At 48.1% G+C, this 23211-nt stretch overlaps 1 protein-coding gene across 1 annotated transcript in view; it reads right to left on the bottom strand.

Moving 5' to 3' along the window:
* LOC144502068 (ran GTPase-activating protein 1-like) overlaps nt 1-23211 on the bottom strand; it is a 590984-nt gene that overhangs the window by 124671 nt on the left and 443102 nt on the right. The window contains exon 7 of the mRNA XM_078226075.1: nt 8070-8183. Coding sequence (XP_078082201.1) covers nt 8070-8183 — 114 coding nt within the window. The remainder of the gene's footprint in view (nt 1-8069; nt 8184-23211) is intronic.

Below are 23211 nucleotides of genomic sequence, written 5' to 3'. Positions count from 1 at the left end.
CAGTGCGGTGTGATAGTGAGGGAGTGACAGTGCGGTGTGATAGTGAGGGAGTGACAGTGCGGTGTGATAGTGAGGGAGTGACGGTGCGGTGTGATAGTGAGGGAGTGACACTGTGGTGTGATAGTGAGGGAGTGACGGTGCGGTGTGATAGTGAGGGAGTGACAGTGCGGTGTGATAGTGAGTGAGTGACGCTGCGGTGTGATAGTGAGGGAGTGACTCTGCGGTGTCATAGTGAGGGAGTGACGGTGTGGTGTGATAGTGAGGGAGTGACTCTGCGGTGTGATAGTGAGGGAGTGACGGTGTGGTGTGATAGTGAGGGAGTGACAGTGTGGTGTGATAGTGAGGGAGTGACGGTGCGGTGTGATAGTGAGTGAGTGACGGTGCGGTGTGATAGTGAGGGAGTGACAGTGCGGTGTGATAGTGAGTGAGTGACGCTGCGGTGTGATAGTGAGGGAGTGACACTGTGGTGTGATAGTGAGGGAGTGACGGTGCGGTGTGATAGTGAGGGAGTGACAGTGCGGTGTGATAGTGAGGGAGTGACTCTGCGGTGTCATAGTGAGGGAGTGACACTGTGGTGTGATAGTGAGGGAGTGACGGTGCGGTGTGATAGTGAGGGAGTGACACTGTGGTGTGATAGTGAGGGAGTGACGGTGCGGTGTGATAGTGAGGGAGTGACAGTGCGGTGTGATAGTGAGTGAGTGACGCTGCGGTGTGATAGTGAGGGAGTGACGGTGCGGTGTGATAGTGAGGGAGTGACGGTGCGGTGTGATAGTGAGTGAGTGACGCTGCGGTGTGATAGTGAGGGAGTGACTCTGCGGTGTCATAGTGAGGGAGTGACGGTGTGGTGTGATAGTGAGGGAGTGACTCTGCGGTGTGATAGTGAGGGAGTGACAGTGTGGTGTGATAGTGAGGGAGTGACAGTGTGGTGTGATAGTGAGGGAGTGACAGTGTGGTGTGATAGTGAGGGGGTGACAGTGCGGTGTGATAGTGAGGGAGTGACGGTGTGGTGTGATAGTGAGGGAGTGACAGTGCGGTGTGACAGTGAGGGAGTGACACTGTGGAGTGATAGTGAGGGAGTGACAGTGCGGTGTGATAGTGAGGGAGTGACACTGTGGTGTGATAGTGAGGGAGTGACAGTGCGGTGTGATAGTGAGGGAGTGACAGTGCGGTGTGATAGTGAGGGAGTGACACTGTGGTGTGATAGTGAGGGAGTGACGGTGCGGTGTGATAGTGAGTGAGTGACGGTGTGGTGTGATAGTGAGGGAGTGACACTGTGGTGTGATAGTGAGGGAGTGACACTGTGGTGTGATAGTGAGGGAGTGACAGTGCGGTGTGATAGTGAGGGAGTGACAGTGCGGTGTGATAGTGAGGGAGTGACAGTGCGGTGTGTTAGTGAGGGAGTGACACTGTGGTGTGATAGTGAGGGAGTGACAGTGCGGTGTGATAGTGAGGGAGTGACAGTGCGGTGTGATAGTGAGGGAGTGACAGTGCGGTGTGATAGTGAGGGAGTGACACTGTGGTGTGATAGTGAGGGAGTGACAGTGCGGTGTGATAGTGAGGGAGTGACGGTGCGGTGTGATAGTGAGGGAGTGACACTGTGGTGTGATAGTGAGGGAGTGACAGTGCGGTGTGATAGTGAGGGAGTGACACTCCGGTGTGATAGTGAGGAAGTGACTCTGTGGTGTGATAGTGAGGGAGTGACACTGTGGTGTGATAGTGAGGGAGTGACAGTGCGGTGTGATAGTGAGGGAGTGACAGTGCGGTGTGATAGTGAGGGAGTGACGGTGCGGTGTGATAGTGAGGGAGTGACAGTGCGGTGTGATAGTGAGGGAGTGACAGTGCGGTGTGATAGTGAGGGAGTGACGGTGCGGTGTGATAGTGAGGGAGTGACAGTGCGGTGTGATAGTGAGGGAGTGACAGTGTGGTGTGATAGTGAGTGAGTGACGGTGTGGTGTGATAGTGAGGAGTGACAGTGTGGTGTGATAGTGAGGGAGTGACGGTGCGGTGTGATAGTGAGGGAGTGACGGTGCGGTGTGATAGTGAGTGAGTGACGGTGTGGTGTGATAGTGAGGAGTGACAGTGCGGTGTGATAGTGAGGGAGTGACAGTGTGGTGTGATAGTGAGGGAGTGACAGTGCGGTGTGATAGTGAGGAGTGACAGTGCGGTGTGATAGTGAGGAGTGACACTGTGGTGTGATAGTGAGGGAGTGACAGTGCGGTGTCATAGTGAGGAGTGACAGTGCGGTGTGATAGTGAGGGAGTGACAGTGTGGTGTGATAGTGAGGGAGTGACAGTGCGGTGTGATAGTGAGGGAGTGACAGTGCGGTGTGATAGTGAGGGAGTGACAGTGCGGTGTGATAGTGAGGGAGTGACAGTGCGGTGTGATAGTGAGGGAGTGACAGTGCGGTGTGTTAGTGAGTGAGTGACGGTGTGGTGTGATAGTGAGGGAGTGACAGTGCGGTGTGATAGTGAGGGAGTGACAGTGCGGTGTGATAGTGAGGGAGTGACAGTGCGGTGTGATAGTGAGGGAGTGACAGTGCGGTGTGATAGTGAGGGAGTGACAGTGTGGTGTGATAGTGAGGGAGTGACACTGCGGTGTGATAGTGAGGGAGTGACAGTGTGGTGTGATAGTGAGGGAGTGACGGTGCGGTGTGATAGTGAGGGAGTGACAGTGCGGTGTGATAGTGAGGGAGTGACTCTGCGGTGTGATAGTGAGGGAGTGACAGTGCGGTGTGATAGTGAGGGAGTGACAGTGCGGTGTGATAGTGAGGGAGTGACAGTGCGGTGTGATAGTGAGGGAGTGACTCTGCGGTGTGATAGTGAGGGAGTGACGGTGCGGTGTGATAGTGAGGGAGTGACACTGTGGTGTGATAGTGAGGGAGTGACACTGTGGTGTGATAGTGAGGGAGTGACAGTGCGGTGTGATAGTGAGGGAGTGACAGTGCGGTGTGATAGTGAGGGAGTGACAGTGCGGTGTGATAGTGAGGGAGTGACAGTGCGGTGTGTTAGTGAGGGAGTGACAGTGCGGTGTGATAGTGAGGGAGTGACAGTGCGGTGTGATAGTGAGGGAGTGACAGTGCGGTGTGATAGTGAGTGAGTGACAGTGCGGTGTGATAGTGAGGGAGTGACGGTGCGGTGTGATAGTGGGGGAGTGACAGTGCGGTGTGATAGTGAGTGAGTGACGCTGCGGTGTGATAGTGAGGGAGTGACAGTGCGGTGTGATAGTGAGTGAGTGACGCTGCGGTGTGATAGTGAGGGAGTGACACTGTGGTGTGATAGTGAGGGAGTGACACTGTGGTGTGATAGTGAGGGAGTGACGGTGTGGTGTGATAGTGAGGGAGTGACAGTGTGGTGTGATAGTGAGGGAGTGACGGTGTGGTGTGATAGTGAGGGAGTGACTCTGCGGTGTGATAGTGAGGGAGTGACGGTGTGGTGTGATAGTGAGGGAGTGACAGTGTGGTGTGATAGTGAGGGAGTGACGGTGCGGTGTGATAGTGAGGGAGTGACAGTGCGGTGTGATAGTGAGTGAGTGACGCTGCGGTGTGATAGTGAGGGAGTGACACTGTGGTGTGATAGTGAGGGAGTGACGGTGCGGTGTGATAGTGAGGGAGTGACAGTGCGGTGTGATAGTGAGTGAGTGACGCTGCGGTGTGATAGTGAGGGAGTGACTCTGCGGTGTCATAGTGAGGGAGTGACACTGTGGTGTGATAGTGAGGGAGTGACGGTGCGGTGTGATAGTGAGGGAGTGACACTGTGGTGTGATAGTGAGGGAGTGACGGTGCGGTGTGATAGTGAGGGAGTGACAGTGCGGTGTGATAGTGAGTGAGTGACGCTGTGGTGTGATAGTGAGGGAGTGACAGTGCGGTGTGATAGTGAGGGAGTGACGGTGCGGTGTGATAGTGAGTGAGTGACGCTGCGGTGTGATAGTGAGGGAGTGACGGTGCGGTGTGATAGTGAGGGAGTGACGGTGCGGTGTGATAGTGAGTGAGTGACGCTGCGGTGTGATAGTGAGGGAGTGACTCTGCGGTGTCATAGTGAGGGAGTGACGGTGTGGTGTGATAGTGAGGGAGTGACTCTGTGGTGTGATAGTGAGGGAGTGACGGTGTGGTGTGATAGTGAGGGAGTGACAGTGTGGTGTGATAGTGAGGGAGTGACGGTGCGGTGTGATAGTGAGGGAGTGACGGTGCGGTGTGATAGTGAGGGAGTGACAGTGCGGTGTGATAGTGAGGGAGTGACAGTGCGGTGTGATAGTGAGGGAGTGACAGTGCGGTGTGATAGTGAGGGAGTGACGCTGCGGTGTGATAGTGAGGGAGTGACGTTGCGGTGGGATAGTGAGGGAGTGACTCTGCGGTGTGATAGTGAGGGAGTGACGGTGTGGTGTGATAGTGAGGGAGTGACTCTGCGGTGGGATAGTGAGGGAGTGACAGTGCGGTGTGATTTTGAGGGAGTGACGGTGCGGTGTGATAGTGAGGGAGTGACGGTGTGGTGTGATAGTGAGGGAGTGACACTGTGGAGTGATAGTGAGGGAGTGCCGTATCGTCAGTAATCCAATACTTCTTCTGAGATGTGAGGTTCGATGCTCTCAGCTCATTTGTTCATTTCTTTTACTTGTGATAGGATTGGGGCATCACTGGCTAGGGCAGCATTTATTGCCCTTCCTGATTGCCCCGAGAAGGTGGTGGTGAGCTGCCTTCCTGCGTTGATTTGATGAAGTTACTCCCAGAGTGTTGTTCAGGACAAAGTTCCAGGATTTTGACCCAATCACAGTTCTCAGCTGCCACATGTCCACCTGTTCCACCAGCTTCTCTCTGCCCTCTTGAAGTCACTATCCCCCTCACAGTTCACAATCATTCCAGGTTTTATATCATCGGCAGATTTTGAAATTTCCGCCGGACAGCTAAGCCTGGACCATGAATAGAGATCCAGAAAAGAAGTGGCCCTGACACCAGCCCCAGGGGAACCGCACTACATACCTTCCTGTAGTCTGAGAAACAGCTGTTCAGCATTGTGTTCTCTGCCAATCAGCCACGTTTGTATACATGCTGCTAAGATCCCTTTTATTCCATGGGCGTTTGATAAGGTCCCCCATGGTCGGCTTATGATGAAAGTGAGGAGGTGTGGGATAGAGGGAAAGTTGGCCGATTGGATATGTAACTGGCTGTCTGATCGAAGACAGAGGGTGGTGGTGGATGGAAAATTTTCGGACTGGAGGCAGGTTGCTAGCGGAGTGCCACAGGGATCAGTGCTTGGTCCTCTGCTCTTTGTGATTTTTATTAATGACTTAGAGGAGGGGGCTGAAGGGTGGATCAGTAAATTTGCTGATGACACCAAGATTGGTGGAGTAGTGGATGAGGTGGAGGGCTGTTGTACGCTGGAAAGAGACATAGATAGGATGCAAAGCTGGGCTGAAAAATGGCAAATGGAGTTTAACCCTGATAAATGTGAGGTGATTCATTTTGGTAGGACTAATTTAAATGTGGATTACAGGGTCAAAGGTAGGGTTCTGAAGACTGTGGAGGAACAGAGAGATCTTGGGGTCCATATCCACAGATCTCTAAAGGTTGCCACTCAAGTGGATAGAGCTGTGAAGAAGGCCTATAGTGTGTTAGCTTTTATTAACAGGGGGTTGGAGTTTAAGAGCCGTGGGGTTATGCTGCAACTGTACAGGACCTTGGTGAGACCACATTTGGAATATTGTGTGCAGTTCTGGTCACCTCACTATAAGAAGGATGTGGAGGCGCTGGAAAGAGTGCAGAGGAGATTTACCAGGATGCTGCCTGGTTTGGAGGGTAGGTCTTATGAGGAAAGGTTGAGGGAGTGAGGGCTGTTCTCTCTGGAGCGGAGGAGGCTGAGGGGAGCCTTAATAGAGGTTTATAAAATGATGAAGGGGATAGATAGAGTGAACGTTCAAAGACTATTTCCTCAGGTGGATGGAGCTAATACAAGGGGGCATAACTATAGGGTTCATGGTGGGAGATGTAGGAAGGATATCAGAGGTAGGTTCTTAATGCAGAGAGTGGTTGGGGTGTGGAATGGACTGCCTGCAGTGATAGTGGAGTCAGACACTTTAGGAACATTTAAGCGGTTATTGGATAGGCACATGGAGCACACCAGGATGATAGGGAGTGGGATAGCTTGATCTTGGTTTCAGATAAAGCTCGGCACGACATTGTGGGCCGAAGGGCCTGTTCTGTGCTGTACTGTTCTATGTTCTATAACTTTGTTGAAAAGCCTATTATATGGCACTTTATCAAATGCCTTCTGGAAGTCCATGTATACCACATCAGCTGCATTACCCTCATCGACCCTCCTTGCTACCTCATCAAAAAACTCAATCAAGTTGGTTAAACGCAATTTGCCTTTAACAAATCTGTGTTGACTTTCCTAAATTAGGAACTAAGGGATATTGAGAGGAGGCAGGCAACTGGAGTTGATGAATAGCTCTGGGTGATCTAATTAAATGGTGGAACAAGCTCGAGGGACTGAATGACCTCCTCCTGTTGCTATTTTGCATGAAAATGTTTACAAGTACAGTAATAACACAAACAAATGTGATTTGAGGGATGTGGGCTGTGCTCAGGCAGCACCATCTGTCCTTAATTTGTGAATGTGCAGCACAGCATTGAGAGTTTACCAGCGCACTGACCCAGTCTGAGAGGCACTGAGGTTTAAATAGTTATTCTGCGTGAGTTACAACCAGAGGATCCCACATTGTTACTTCTGCCACTATTACTTCCGATGTCAACACACATGAGGTTTACCCTCAGCCCTGAACCCTCCATGGACAATCCAAGTGCGGATCAGCACATCAGTTCAGCCAAGCGTCCAAAACTTGCCAGAGTCTATCAGGAGAGTTTCAGCGCTCTGTTTCGGTCTCTACACATTAGGATTGGTGACTGATTGCAACTGAGGCACATTCTGAGCAATTAGCCTGATTGCCGAGAGAGAGGAGTTGATTGCAAAAGCAGGAAAGTTATGCTTCCTTTGTACAGGTGAGACCACATGTGGATTATTATTACAGATATCTTATCTATCCCCTTATCTATGGAAAGATGTAGATGCATTAGAAACAGTTCAGAGAAGGTTTAGCATACTAATACCAGGAATGAGTGGGGTTATCTTATGAGGAAAGCTTGGAGTGGTTAGGCTTGTACCCACTGGATAGAAAAATAAGAGGTGACTTAATCGAAACCTTTAAAATCTTGAGGGATATTGTCAGTTTAAGTCTATTTATTACTGTCACAAATAAGCTTACACTGTAATGAAGTTACTGTGAAAATCCCCCAGTTGCCACACTCCGGCGCCTGTTCGGGTACACTGAGGGAGAATTTAGCATGGCCAATGCACCCTAACCAGCACGCCTTCCTCCAGGAAACTGGAGCACCTGGAGGAAACCCACGCAGACACGGGGAGAATGTGCAGGCTTGGCAGACAGTGAATCGAACACAGGCCCCTGGGGCTATGAGGCAGCAGTGCTAACCACTGTGCCATCGTGCTGCACCAGGGTGGATGTGGAGAGGATGATTCCTCTCAGAGTATCTCTAACTAGAGGTCACTGTTTAAAAATAAGGGGTTGCCCATTAGATGAGGAGAAATTCTTTCTCTCTGAGGATCATGGATCTCTGGAACTCTCTTCCTCAAAGGCAGAGAAACAGAATCTTTGGATGTTTTTAAAATCGAGCCAGACAGATTTTTGATTGATGAGGGGGTTGAAGGTTATTGGGGGTAGGCAGGAATTGTAGGGTGATCGGATCAGGCGAAGCAGGCTTGAGGTGTCGAGTGGCCTCCTCCTAATTTGTATGTTTGTATAAGCCAGCTTCAACATGCCAAAAGAAACTTGTCCTCAGTTCCAACCCGGATTGGTTTAAAAACTTTCATTCCTATTTCTTCTTCACATGGAGATATAAAAGAACATTCTGGGGTTAGTAGCTGCAGCAAAACCTTTCTTTTAAAGCTACAAGTGTTTTGTTTGATTCAATTCCTCTTCACACTCCCATCTTCCAAATCTGCATATGGAGCAGAGCCCGGATGAGATGGACAGGGATTATTGTGGTAAACTCATGGACTTACCTTCAGTTTGTTCAGTCCATTCTGCAGGGACTTTGCAATAGCACAGGCTCCTGTTGACCGAACCAAACAATCTCCAAAGTTCACGACTTCCAGCTTCTGCAGAGTTTTCAATGCCTTAAAAAAGGAGAAGAGCAGAAAACAGGCTAATAGCTCGAGTCCAACTATGGAATGAACACTGTTCCCAGGATCACAGTAGGTTTGTTTCGACTCAGTCTCCACGGAATAGGAATTGTGAGACAAACAAATAATAAATCCAACACAAATCCTCATTCTGCAGTTTCCAAAATGGTGGCATGGCATTGACAACAACAGAGAAAGATCTTGGAATCAAAGGGTGGTATTTAATGCCCTTCCCCATGGCGAGTTTGGTGGCAGGGGCATCCAATCAGACAGGAGGATGGCGGGTGGGCACCCTGCCTCCAAACACGGATAGCCATCCCACCCTGCCACAAACTGAAGCCCATAGGCGGACAATTAATACCCACTAAAGGATCTCATCCCACTGCCATGGCTGTTCACCCAGGCGGCGGGGGGGGGGGGCCTCCATATGGGGAGCAGGATAAGAAAACTACTGCAGGTTGCTCGTGATCTCCCAGAGGGTCCCTCGTTTAAAGGTACTCAGTGCCTGGTCCTGGAACCCAGGATTGGGAATGGGAGAGCCCAGTCAGAGCCAACTCCCCGTCCCTGCTGCTGACCCATCCCTTTCCCCTTCACCATGAACATGACCCTGCAAAACCCCTTCCGCCATCACTGACCTCTGGCTTGGGTTGCTCCGTGATCCTTGACCTCTGGTGGGTGCATTTCCAGCAGCAGCCACCACCTCCCTGGTGGCAATGCTGAGCAAAAAAACAGCTGGCCTCTGACTGGCCAGCAGCTCTTGGCGAGCAGGGGATTTTCACAGTAACTTCATTGCAGTGTTAATGTAAGACTGCTTGTGACTCATAAATAAACTTTAAACTTTAAAACTTTAACTTTCCTGCCCTGAGGGTCCTGATCCCATGGCAGACCGCTGATGGCCTGTTAATTGAAAGATTGGCTGATATTGAGTGAGCCTTATCTAAAGGAAGTACAGAGTCTCTAACTGGCTTTCTGCTTCTGGCCGAGACCCGCTTCACCATCATAAAATTCCCTCATAGAATCTCACATCACAGGAAGAGGCTATTCATTGTACCTGGGCAGATTCTTTGAAAGAATTGGAATTCACACATCCCAATTTCCTCTCCATAATCTTACAAATTAATCCTCTCCAACTGCAGCTGCTTTAGGGCTAAAGCATTGACCTCCTTCCTCTTGGACGTTTGGGTCTTGATGTGTTCATCAGTGATCGCACAAGTTGATGATCAGTCCATGAAGCATCAGTCCCTCGCATGGATCGAGTGATACAGACATCACTTAGATATTTGACCAGAAACATGCAATAATCCAGGAGGTGATAATGCTTTGATCCCGGATGCCTCCGTGTGGTTTTGTACTTGTTCTGGTGGAAGAGGGTGTGCGTTATAATGAGGCTGTGCTGAGCACACTTTGTCAGCTGGAGGACACCATTTCATTGGCTTTTCCCAATTCATTTTTCCCAATGGTTCCTCTCCAGACATCGGAGTCAGGGCCAAGCCCGGGATTAAAGTTCCCCAGAAGAATGATCTTTTTTCTTTTGGGATGGCAGTGAGGACTTCATCAAGATCAGAATAGAACCTTTCCCCAACATCTTCATTGGAGTCAAGGGTCAGGACACAAGCGCTGATGACTCTGGCATATTGATTCCAGCTGAACTGTCGGTGAAGTGACCTGAGTCTTTCATTTACACGTTTGGGGAGTTCTGGCTGTGCATCCAAGATCCTAATCTGGATGGAGAGAAAACTCTGTGGATATGAGAGCCTCTGTCAGCCTTTCCTTTTCACTCGGTGTATCTCCCTGCTTGACCATTCAGTTGCTGCTCCCCAGGGAGCTGTGTCTCACTGAGGGCAGTGACGTCAGTTTGGGGTCTTGATAGTTCATGTGCGTACGACCACAGTTCTTCTTTTCGGACAGTCACTACCGGGATTATCTGCATGTGTTCCAACATTCCAAGTGGCAAAATTTAAACGTTTTCCATCTTTGACCACAAAGATGGTGATGCCTCAGGGTTTGGTTCCCCAGCCACGAGAAAGTGGCATGGCCTGTTTTTAGGTCCCCCTTTCTGGCTACTTTTCCATTTTGGGTGAGCAGAGGGTATCCTGAGGAGGATTGATCAGTCACAGATGCTGCTGCCCAAGGACACCCCTGCCCCAACAACTTGCATGTGTCTGTTGCCCGTGTGCAGATTCTTGGCTTGGGACTCCCAGATTCACAGCGCTGTCCCTGTCACCAATTCTCCATCGCCCCAGCACTTAGCAAATGGACCCTGGTAGAAGCCTGTGCGTGACTTTGTTTAATGTAGGGCACTGTCATTTGATCTTGACAGGTTAATGATCAGATTTCAGTCATGTGTCAAGCCACAATGACGAGGACCACCTTGGCACTGCAGCCTTCTTCCATCTTCTCAGCCAGTGAGATTCACAGCTGTCCTTCACCCGTTCTGCCATTGAGGACTTTTTGGACCACGCTGTGGCCCCTCTCCCTGTCCTTACCACCATGTGCAATACGACCGCTTGGTTGGATCGTCACCTTGGCATGGGGGAGAGGCTTGTTTTCTCTGACGGTCCCTTGAGTGATACTGTTGAGCGCTCCCTGCCCCTGACCCAGTCTCCCATCTGAGGCCAAACCTGGAATTTGCGTTTCTTCATCTAACCCGATCAGCAAAGCCTTCGACTCGTTTTCTCCCTCAGGTACTTATCTAGCTTCTGCTTAAATATATCGATGCTATTCACCTTACTCATTCCATTGGGTAGTGAGTTCCACATTCCCACCAGTCTGGCTGAAGAGTTTTCTCCTGAATTCCCTGTTAGATTTATTAGTGACTATCTTATATTTATGACCCTTCGTTTTGGTCTTTGCGAAAAGTCTTCTCTACAACTAGTCAACACAAGTATGATGGGCTGAATGGCCTCCATGCTCACATTCTGCAATGAAACAGTTAATTTGCAGTGGTTACCACTCTGACATTCTTTGTTGTTTTATTGTAACTATCTCAGAAACTGCGAAAGGGGAAAGTCACCTATATACACACTTGTCTGATCTGCGCGCTGAAACAGTTTCTCTCAGTGATATTGGGGCAACACTTCATTACATCCAGCTCCTGCAACATGCAATAGCAGCACTGAGTGCTACAAGTGAGAAAATATTTCAATTCCCAGGTCTGTCATCACTCACTCGGCAGCATGTGATAACACCAAAATAGATCTTCAGCATTGCTTCCCTGCAAGAGGCTGTCCACAAACACATTATAGCAGAGTGAAATATTTTCTTCATTGAAAATTCCAGCAACCACACAGAAAGCAAATATCTCAAAAGCTATAGTGGTGGGTAAGGAAAAAGATGTAGATCAGGGATCAGGCTCAATGACTGTCCAGTTACTCTGGTGCAATGGCAGCAAATCTAACCAAGGAGAAAGGCAGTCAATCATCGTGTCAAACCCATCAGCGGAATCAGATGTGAGGCTGTCGGGGAAAGAACTTGACACCAATGGCTGCCTTCAAAAAGCAAGCAAAACACATCGACAGGATATGACTTCAGCACGAAAAGCCTAGGTTTATGACCCAGAGAATATGGCCGGAACTCTACCCTCTTGTCCGCCACGGAATTAGAGCGGGCGAGGGTCCAACAAGAGGAATCTCTGTTGACCTCGGATGGGAATCTCTAGTCTTGCTCGAGCGGGCTGGTAAAATCCCACCCACAGAATTCAAATCCCATCACACAGGCAGTTTGAGAATTTGAAATCAATAAAAACAAAATCTGAAATTAAAAAGCCGGTGTCAGTAAAGGTGGTCCCAAAGCTGGTAAATTGTTGCAAAAGCCAAAACGCTTCCCGAACGTTCTCTGGGGAATGAAACATGGGTTCCTTACCTGTTCTGGGCCTACTTGTGACTCCAGTGCCATACTATTGTGTTTGTGTCTTAACTGCCCTCTGCAGTGGTCAAAGTACTGCCAGTAATGGAAGAAGGTTCATCACCACCTTCTCAGGACAACCTGTGGATGGCCAATAAATGCCAGTATCGGCAGCGATGCCCTCATCCTGAGAATAAATTGTAAGAAAGGGGTCTCTCTGAGGAAAGGATAAGACCCAACAAGACAGCCGAGGAACTGGAGTTTAATTAAAGCAATACCATCCAAGGGACGCTGGGATTGAGTTCTGCCCTCAGGTTTTTAACAAAGTATTGGCTGAAAGCGAGTGATAAAGAGATGAGATCACAGAACTTCCACCAAATCAGTTTGCAAGGGTTAGTGAGACTCAAACGGGTTAAACTCATCATCATTCCACCCAGCCTGGAAAATATGGCCAAAGATTGAAGAGGAAAGATCATTTCAAAAATACTGCGGCTTCAATAAGTATTGGCCAGGACCGCAGTAACAGCCAGCTCAGCAATATGGCCTTCCCCTCCATCCACCCGCTAGACAGCCTGGCAGCATGCAGTCTGGAGTCCTGTCTGGAGACAATACACATCTTTTTAGCTTGTCTTGATGCTCTCTCCACTCACGTTGTTCGTATCTTAAAGACTTGATTAGTTGTAAGTATTCGCATTCCAACCATTATTCATGTAAATTGAGTTTGTGTCTTTATATGCCCTGTTTGTGAACAGAATTCCCACTCACCTGAAGAAGGGGCTTGGAGCTACGAAAGCTTGTGTGGCTTTTGCTACCAAATAAACCTGTTGGACTTTAACCTGGTGTTGTTAAACTTCTTACTGTGTTTACCCCAGTCCAACGCCGGCATCTCCACAGCATGCAGTCTGCCAGCTTAACATTAAAGTTTATTTAGTAGTCACAAGTAGTTTTACATTAACACTGCAATGAAGTTACTGTGAAAATCCCCTAGTTGCCACACTCCAGCACCTGTTCGGGTACACTGAGGGAGAATTTAGCATGGCCAATGCCACCTAACCTGCACATCTTTGGACTATGGGAGGAAACCGGAGCACCCGGAGGAAACCCACGCAGACACGCGGAGGATGTGCAAACTCCACGCAGACAGTGACCCAGGCCAGGAATCGAACCCGGGTCCCTGGCGCTGTGAGGCAGCAGTGCTAACCACTGTGCCACTATGCCACCCCTCCATTGGAAGACCAGCAGAAGGTCAATAGCCACACATGAACAATACTTCATTTTTGTCACTTCACCCCCGTAAGAGTGAGATGTCCGCACAACATCCCAGACTTCCTGGAATGCATCACTGCCCTGAATCATACACTGAAACACAAACCACAGGCACAAATGCTGTACTGTGCAGAATAATATAACAACAGCTCTGCAATGCAGTGAATCACTGCCGCAGAAACACGAGTCAACCATAGAGATTGGAGCACCTCTGTTGCTTCAGGGTGGTTTGGAGAAGCCAGGGATGGACTGAAAGCTTCCAGATAGACCATAGAACATAGAACAGTACAGCACAGAACAGGCCCTTCGGCCCTCGGTGTGGTGCCGAGCTTAGTCCGAAACCAAGATCAAGCTATCCCACTCCCTATCATCCTGGTGTGCTCCATGTGCCTATCCAATAACCGCTTGAAAGTTCCTAAAGTGTCTGACTCCACTATTACAGCAGGCAGTCCATTCCACACCCCAACCACTCTCTGAGAAAAGAACCTACCTTGGACATCCCTCCTATATCTCCCACCATGAACCTTATAGCTATGCCCCTTAGTAACAGCTCCATCCACCCGAGGAAATAGTCTCTGAACGTCCACTCTATCTATCTCCCTCATCATCTTACAAACCTCTATTAAGACACCTCTCATCCTCCTCCGCTCTAAAGAGAAAAGCCCCAGCTCCCTCAACCTTTCCTCATAAGATCTACCCTCCAAACCAGGCAGTATCCTGGTAAATCTCCTCTGCACTCTCTCCAATGCTTCCACATCCTTATAGTGAGGTGACCAGAACTGCACACAATATTCCAAATGTGGTCTCACCAAGGTCCTGTACAGTTGCAGCATAACCCCACAGCTCTTAAACTCAAACCCTCTGTTAATAAAAGCTAACACACTATAGGCCTTCTTCACAGCTCTATCCACTTGAGTGGCAACCTTTAGAGATCTGTGGATATGGACCCCAAGATCTCTCTGTTCCTCCACAGTCTTCAGAACCCTACCTTTGACCCTGTAATCCACATTCAAATTTGTCCTACCAAAATGAATCACCTTGCACTTATCAGGGTTAAACTCCATCGGCCATTTTTCGGCCCAGCTCTGCATCCTATCTATGTCTCTTTGCAGCCTACAACAGCCCTCCACCTCATCCACTACTCCACCAATCTTGGTGTCATCAGCAAATTTACTGACCCACCCTTCAGCCCCCTCCTCCAAACCATTGATAAAAGTCACAAATAGCAGAGATATCCCAGCACTGATCCCTGTGGTACACCGCTGGTAACTGGTCTCCAGTCTGAAAATATTCCATCCACCACCACCCTCTGTCTTCTATGAGATAGCCAGTTACTTATCCAATCGGCCAAATTTCCCTCTGGCCAAATTTCCCTTAATATCTTAAGAGGGTTTAAATACAGAGGCAGAGTGAGGAGGGAATTGTTTTAAAGTGAAGATGTTTGAGCTCCACCATGATGTGGAATTCATTACCACAGGAAGTAGTTGATGCCAAAACATTGAATGTATTCAAGAGGCGGCTGGATACAGCACTTGGGGCGAATGGGATCAAAGGTTATGGGGAGAAAGCAGGATTAGGCTATTGAGTTGGACGATCAGCCATGATGGTGGTGAATGGCGGAGCAGGCTGGAAGGGCCGAATGGCCTCCTCCTGCTCCCATCTTCTATGTTTCTATGTGAGAAAGCTGAATGGCTCAGTGATTCAGAGGTGCACTGGATTCCAGGAGCTCTTAGTTATTTTCTGGACAGAAAGAAGTGTGCATCATCACAATACTACAGAGGCGAAATGATACAGACTAAAGTACAGGTAACATGTAGGTACTGGCCAGTCTGCAGGAACTGATCACAATGTTGACCTGGCCTTCTCCTTGATTCATGGCACCATGTACACAATGATGAACCAGCCCAGAGATGGGAAACTCTAACTCTGCTATACAGAGTATGTAGGACCAGTAATTGATTTGAAAGGTTTATGGTGTTCCTTCTGGTAAGATTTTGACACAGTAAGAAGTTTAACAACACCAGGTTAAAGTCCAACAGGTTTATTTGGTAGCAAAAGCCACACAAGCTTTCGAAGCTGCAGCTCCGAAAGCTTGTGTGGCTTTTGCTACCAAATAAACCTGTTGGACTTTAACCTGGTGTTGTTAAACTTCTTACTGTGTTTACCCCAGTCCAACGCCGGCATCTCCACATCAAGATTTTGACAGCCAGAAGCCGATGGTGATTGTGAGACCTCTGTGGCATAATTAAAACCCTCAACATCATCCTTTATCATAGAAGGGGAGATTAGTGCCAAACTATTGATCCAGAAGCCCAGCTAATGTTCTGGGGACCCGGGTTCGAATCCAGCCACAGCAGATGGTGGAATTTGAATTCAATAAAAAATATCTGGAATTAAGAATCCACTGATGACCATGAAACCATTGTTGATTGTCCATCTGGTTTATTAATGTCCTTTAGGGAAGGAAATCTGCTGTCCTTACCTGGTCTGGCCTATATGCGACTGCAGAGCCACAGAAATGTGGTTGACTCTCAACTGCCCTCCAAGGGCAACTAGGGATGGGCAATAAATGCTGGCCAGCCAGCGACGCCCATGGCCCATGAATAAAAAAAAGAATAAATGAATCCCTGCAGTGCAGAAGGAGGCCATTCGGCCCATCGAGTCTGCACCACCTCATTTAATGGCTTACCCTGGAACTCCACGCATTTGCTAATCCTCCTAACCTATATCTTGGGATACTAAGGTGCAATTTAGCATGGCCATTCTACCTAACCTGTACTTCTTTGTATTGTGGGAGGAAGCCGGAGTACACGGAGGAAACCCACTCAGACATGGGGAGAACGCGCAGACTCCACACAGACAATCACCCAAGGCTGGAATTGAACCCAGGCCTCTGGCGCTGTGAGGGCACAATGTTCTGACCCTTCGAGGGTATCTTCACCTGACAGTCCTGCCCATCTGCAGTGACCACCCGTTCATCACATAAAAGGATCTTGACAACTATATTAACAGCTAAACCCAAGTTGTTGTCCAGCTGCTGTGTCTGGCGGTGGGTTTATGTGTTCAGTAGTGACTCAGAATGACTCAGGGTACATATGTGCCAGTCCTTGAGATTACTGGAAATGTGCCCACAATAATTGGAGCCACAACTTTAACACATTGCTGTTTAAAACCTAAAGCTTTGCTGGTTTTCAATAGCCAGAATGTGCGCCTTTTCGGGTCTTGGAAGTGGAAGTGGCAAATTCAGAAAAACACCACTGAGTTTGCATCATCCCACTTTAGAACTGGACAAAGCTGAGCTCAGAACCGATTGTGAAGATCAGTTTAGTCAGACAAAGCTGCCCAGTGCAGCAACAATTGGTATGAGCAGCGAATGAGCTTCTCAACCAATGGTGCTGGAATTCCTATTTCATTTTCAAGTTATATTCCCTACTCACCTTGCACGATTATGTAAGATAATTTATATTCAGATCAGACCTAAGTTCTGCAGTCCTGCCACGTCCAGCCGTGAATGATAGTGGGCAATCAAACAACTCACTGGAGGAGGGAACTCCACAAATATCCCCATCCTTAATAATGGAGGAGCCCAGCACATCAGTGCAAAAGATAAGGCTGAAGCATTCGCAACAATCTTCAGCCAGAATTGCCGAGTGGATGATCCATCTCAGCCTCCTCCAGTGGTCCCCAGCATCACAGATGTCAATCTCCAGCCAATTCGATTCACTCCACGTGATATCAAGAAACTGCTGAAGGCGCTGGAAACTGCAAAGGGAATGGGCCCCGATAACATTCTGGCAATAGTGCAAAAGGCTTGTGCCCCAGAACTTGCCATGCCCCTAACTAAGATGTTCCAGTACAGCTACAACACTGGCATCACCCGGCAATGTGGAAAATTGCCCAAGTATGTCCCGTACACAAGAAAGAGGACAAATCCAACCCGGCCAATTACCGCCCCATTAGTCTACACTTGGTCATCAGTAAAGTGATGGAAGGGGTTGTCAACAGTACTCTCAAATGGCACTCACTCAGCAACAACCTGCTCAGTGACACTGCCCAGTTTGGGTTCTGCCAGGGTCACTCAGCTCCTGGCCTCATTACAGCCTTGGATCAAACATGGATAAAAGAGCTGAATGCTAGAGGTGAGGTGAGAGTTACTGCCCTGACATCAAGGCAGCATTTAACCCAGTGTGGGATCAATGAGCTCTAGCACTTGTGTGCCATGAATGTTACTTTCATTTGTCAGCCCAAGACAGGATATTGTCCAGGTCTTGTTGCACTTGGACATGGATGCTTCATTCTCTGATCAGTTGTGAATGGTGTTGAATATTATGCTGTCATTAGCGAACACTCCCATTTCTGATCTTTGCAAAACTGGAGTCAATGGGAATCGGGGAAAATTCTCTGCTGGTTGGAGTCACACCTGGCACAATAAAAAATGGTTGTGGTGATTGAAGGCCAGTCATCTCTGTTCTAGGACATCTCTGCTGGGGTTCCTCAGGGTAGTGTCCGAAGCCCAACCATCTTCAGCTGCTTCATCAATGACCTTCCCTCCGTCATAAGGTCAGAAGTGGGGATGTTCACTGATGATTGCACAATGTTCAGCACCATTCGCCACTCCTCAGATACTGAAATAGTCCATGTCCTAATGCAGCAAGACCTGGACAATATCCAGGCCTGGGCTGACAAATGGAAGTAACATTTGTGCCACAGAAGTGCCAGACAATGACTACCTCTGGTCAGAGAGGATCTAACCATCACCCCTTGACATTCAATGGCATTGCCACTGTGAAATCCCCCACTATCAACATCCTGGGGATTGTCATTGACCAGAAACTGAACTGGCCATATAAAAACTGTGGCTACCAGAGCAGGTCAGAGGCTGGGAATCCTGTGGTGAGTAACTCACCTCCTGGCTCCCCGAGGCCTGTTCGCCATCTATAAATCACGTGTCAGGAGTGTGATGGAATACTCTCCACTTGCCTGGATGGGTGCAGCTCCAACAACACTCAAGAAGCTCAACACCATCTAGGACAAAGCAGCTGCTTGATTGGTTTCCCCTTCCACAAATATTCAATCCCTCCACCACTGACGAACAGTGGCAGCCGTGTGCCATCTACCATCTACAAGATGCAATGCAGGAATTCACCAAGGTTCCTTCAGCAAATCTTCCAAACCCACGACCATCAAGAAGGACAAGAGTAGCAGATACCTGGGAATACCACCACCAGGTGGATCTCCTCCAAGCTATTCACCATTCTGCCTCGGGAATATGTCGCCATTCCTTCACTGTCGCTGGGTCAAAATTCTGGAACTCCCTCCCTAACAGCACTGTGGGTGTACCAACACATCAGGGACTGCAGCGATTCAACAAGGCAGCTCACCACCACAGTCCCCAGGGCAATGAGGGTTGGGTGGTAAATGCTGGTCTAACTCGTGACACCCATATTCCATCAATCAATAAAAAGAAACTCATTACAATCAATATTTACCACTATCACATACGTCACACTGGGAGTGCTCCAGTGGGGTACGGGGAAGGGGATACATAGAAAGAAACCCTACAGTGCAGGAAGAGGCCATTCGGCCCATCGAGTCTGCACCGACCACAATCCCACCCAGGCCCTACCCCCATATCCCTACATATTTTACCCGCTAACCCCTTTAACCTACACATCTCAGGACACTAAGGGACAATTTTAGCATGGCCAATCAACCTAACCCGCACATCTTTGGACTGTGGGAGGAAACCGGAGCACCCGGAGGAAACCCACGCAGACACGAGGAGAATGTGCAAACTCCACACAGACAGTGACCCGAGCCGGGAATCGAACCCAGGTCCCTGGAGCTGTGAAGCAGCAGTGCTAACCACTGTGCTACTGTGCCACCCGGATGCAAGGAGTGAATTTCCTGTTTAGATCACCTTGGCAGTCATTCCAAATTGGAGGGGGAAACATTGTTGTAGGCAACCTAGGGCTTTATCTTAGGGTGTTCCATATATTGCACTTCACTCTAAACTTGGGGCAACATGAGAGAGGGAGATGAGAGAGGGAGACAGCATTGCACTTTACCAATTGCTCATCTTTCCACAGCCAGAGACAGGTATTCCACATTTATCAATGTGTCCGCCCAACCAGTGACCCATTAAACATGGCAGCAATGCTGCCACCTGAATGCAACATTTTCAGCAAATACCATTGTCATTGCTGACTCTGGCTGGCCATTCATGTGTATCATTCTGTTCTTGCAGTTGTATTTGGACAGCACGGTGGCACAGTGGTTAGCACTGTTGCCTCACAGTGTCAGGGACCCGGGTTCGATTCCCGGCTTGGGTGACTGTCTATGTGGAGTTTGCACGTTCTCCCCGTGTCTGCGTGGGTTTCCTCCGGGTGTTCCGGTTTCCTCCCACAGTCCACAGATGTGCGGGTTACGTGGATTGGCCATGATAAGTTGCCCATTGCTGTCAGGGGGATTAGCTAGGGTAAATATATGGGGATAGGGCCTGGGTGGGATTGTGGGTCAGTGCAGACTTGATGGACTGAATGGCCTCCTTCTGCACTGTAGGGATTCTATGAATTTTATGAATGCATGAACCCATTGCCTTTTCTTTTCCTGGACAGCATTGGGGAAAGTCGGGGTGGTGGGAAGCAGATGCCCAACACCATTATGGGCATTGGAGATGGCTTTATCAGCTGAGACATCAGTAGTTTCTAAACGTACTCATTGTTTAAAAGGAGACTAATTGTAGCATGCAAGTCATTCAAAGTTCCTGCTTCCCAATTTAATTGTTCAGAAAGGAGGAAACTCTCTAAATAGTAAAACAACTATTACATTTATGAAAGCTCTTCCAGTTTTAGGACCCTCCAGATCTCTTTACTCCTCCAATTCTGGCCCCTTGCGTAACCCCCGCTTCCATCGTTCCACCACTAATGGCCATGCAGTGAGCTGCTTAGGTTCCAAGTTCTGGACTTCTCTCCCTGAACCTCTCTGCCTCTTTACCTCACTCTCCAAATTTAAGGCACTCCTTAAAGCTGATTTTTTTGACTAAATGTTTGGTTACTGTAAGGGAAATTGTACTGGATATTGTATGAGTTTAGTATGAAATTCAGATTCACTTGTAAGGGAAATTGTACTGGATATTGTATGAGTTTAGTATGGAATTCAGATTCATAGGTTTTAGTGAAATAATAAAGCAGATTTAGATAAGTAGTGAAAATGGGTATATAACCTAAAGTAACTTCGTGTGACCTAATATAATCAAGTGTAGTCGATATGATCAAAGTGGAGGAACTAGAGAAGTAATATAGCAATCACTAATTAAGGAAAGCAGACAATAGTCACTTAAGAAAACAAGGAAGACTGCTCGGTGGTTCAACTTAATAGTGGACCATAAACCAGCAGAGAGAATGTCTTTTCTGCTAAACACATTAGTGGACCATAAATCAGCAGGGGGATGTCTTTTCTTCTAAACACATTCGCCTTAGCTTACAAAACCACGATTATTGTACAAACAGAAAAGTTCAGATAAGAGCAAGAGTTATAACCACCATGGTTTAAGAAACGAAGAGATATAACAGGGAACGACCAAATGTAAAGAAAACAGATAAAGGGTCAACTAAAAATAATGGTGGCCAAAGAAAGATAGGGCTGTAGGGTAAGATAACAACCAAGGACAGGCTGTAAAAGGGAGAGGAGGATCTTGAGATATGAGGCTGAAATGTACATAAAAGAGTGTAAGCCCAAGGGCTCTTTGGAGTGTTCCGGACGTTCCCGACTTTATCTCTTGTGCTGAGAAATAAAGTCTATTGCTTGGAAGATCGCTGCTCAGACTCTCTGTTTTAATTGATGTGAATAAATTGTCGTCCTGGGGAACCACGACAAAATTGGCGCTGCTTAGCAGGGTTGGTGAGAGATCGCCCAGAAAAGCATCTGGAAGGAGTAGCGGAGACGGTGGTCCGACCGGAACCGAGAAGTCCCCAGCCGGCCTTCTGTCAACAAGGTAAGCAGATTTGCATGCATGTAAATCCTTGTTGTCAGAAAGGGGTTTTCTCGAGGCCCGGCGCACCCGGCTCTCTGCTGGTCCTGGATCTCCCCAACCCAAAAAGATATCCTGCACAGGTAAAACCAAATTGTGTAAAAATTTTTGAGAGACTGAGTCTGATCTGAAGAGCAGAATTTTTGCATGCAAAAGCGCGCTGCGAATACTGTATTGTCTGTGAATGGGTAAAAAGTGAGACGGGAAAAAGGCCGAAAGCTAAAGTAATGCAATTAGGTTAAGTCAAGCGGTTTGGAGCGGGTTTTTCAGGTCACGACTTGCCCAGAAGAGAGTAAGTGTGGGAAAACCTGCCAGTCCAAACCTACCCAGGACCTCGGGTAAGGGACGTCAACCGAGAGGGAGAGAGATCAGTGAGAGATCACTCTCTGACCTAATACAGTAGTCAAAAGCACAGGAGTGGATTTTAAGCACAGGAAAGGGGAGTAGCAGCTAGAATAGAGGAAGTAAAAGACCAATTTGAACAAACTGGTCTGAGAAAACAGCGTGAAGGACAGAAATAAGAGAGAGAGTCGGAATATAGGTAGGGTAATAACTAACAACTTGAAAAATTACCCTGACAAAACTGCCTGGTGACAAGATTGAAAATAACTAATCTTTGAATAATAACAAAAACGGAAGCAACACTGGATTGGAAAAAGATTACACACATAATTAACTTAGAGGAGATAAAGAATGAGTGGCCGTATGTAAAATGGGAAAGAGTAGTCGATAGGAATTGGATAGACGAAATAAAATTGGAAACCCTAGAGAAATTAATAAAGGGATCTGACCGATACAGGATTCTTATACACATAGACGAGCAAGTGAAAACCTACTACCCTCTGGCCCGGGAGAGGAAGATAGTGCCGGGACAGGGGACTACGGGGAAGTGGATATCAGGACCCCGGTTAGAATTACAGATAGTGGCAAAAGAAATCCAAAGGAAAGGTAAACAGGGGACTGAGCACGGAAAAACAATACAGCAAGTAATAATCACTGTGATACCTAACTCTGACAGATTAAGTGACAAAAATTGCGACAGTGATCCAAAAAGACGAGTAATGGCGCACCAAGTTAAGACACCAGTGGAGATATTAGGGGATAAGTTCCCAGCCCTCAGGGGAGATATAGAACACGTCTCTAAAAAATGGGCCAAAAGGACAAATAAGACCAATACACAGTGGCCGGAGGAAGGCACATGGTCCATAGAGAGGTGTGAGGACCAGAAGGGAATGATAAAGAACTATAAGATTAAGGATAAAACGAGCAAAAGAAGGGAGAAGCGAGAAAAGGAGTTAGAGATATTAGCCCTATTCCAACAAGAAGGGAAAGAGAGAAGAGGGGTATGGAGGGGAGGTAGAATGCAGATGCCAGTACAACTTGAGGAAAAAGCAAAATTGGAAGATCCAAACGTAGCCCCACCCCCATACTTAGAGAAACAGAGCTCCACGGGACTGTACCCAGTTATATCGGGCACAAAGGGAGAGAGAAAAGAGACAAGATACAGAGAGATGGTAGGAGAAACAGAAGAGAGTAGTGAAGACGAAGGGAGGCAATCAGTGTTAGGGGTGCAAAGAAAATCAAGGCGGGAAAGGCACCCACCTGTAAAGTTTCCAGATGTGGATAGGAGAGGGAAAAGGGTATTCCCGGTGATTCTGAAGGGTGGCAGACCGCAGTATATCCCTTGGTCAGGTCAGGATTTGCCTAATTTAATTAATGAATTACCCAATATTTTGGATGGGGCTGGAAGGTGGATTGGACAGTTGGAGGCAGGGATGGTGGGAAAAAGGATGGCACTGGGCGACATCAAAGCTCTCCTGACAAAGGTGCTAGGAATGGACCAAATGGCGGAAGTAATGAGACGTGCTGGCATCCCGACCG

This window comes from Mustelus asterias, chromosome 12 (assembly GCF_964213995.1).
Source record: "Mustelus asterias chromosome 12, sMusAst1.hap1.1, whole genome shotgun sequence".
NCBI lineage: Eukaryota > Metazoa > Chordata > Chondrichthyes > Carcharhiniformes > Triakidae > Mustelus > Mustelus asterias.
This window is presented reverse-complemented; position numbering and strand designations above follow the sequence as displayed.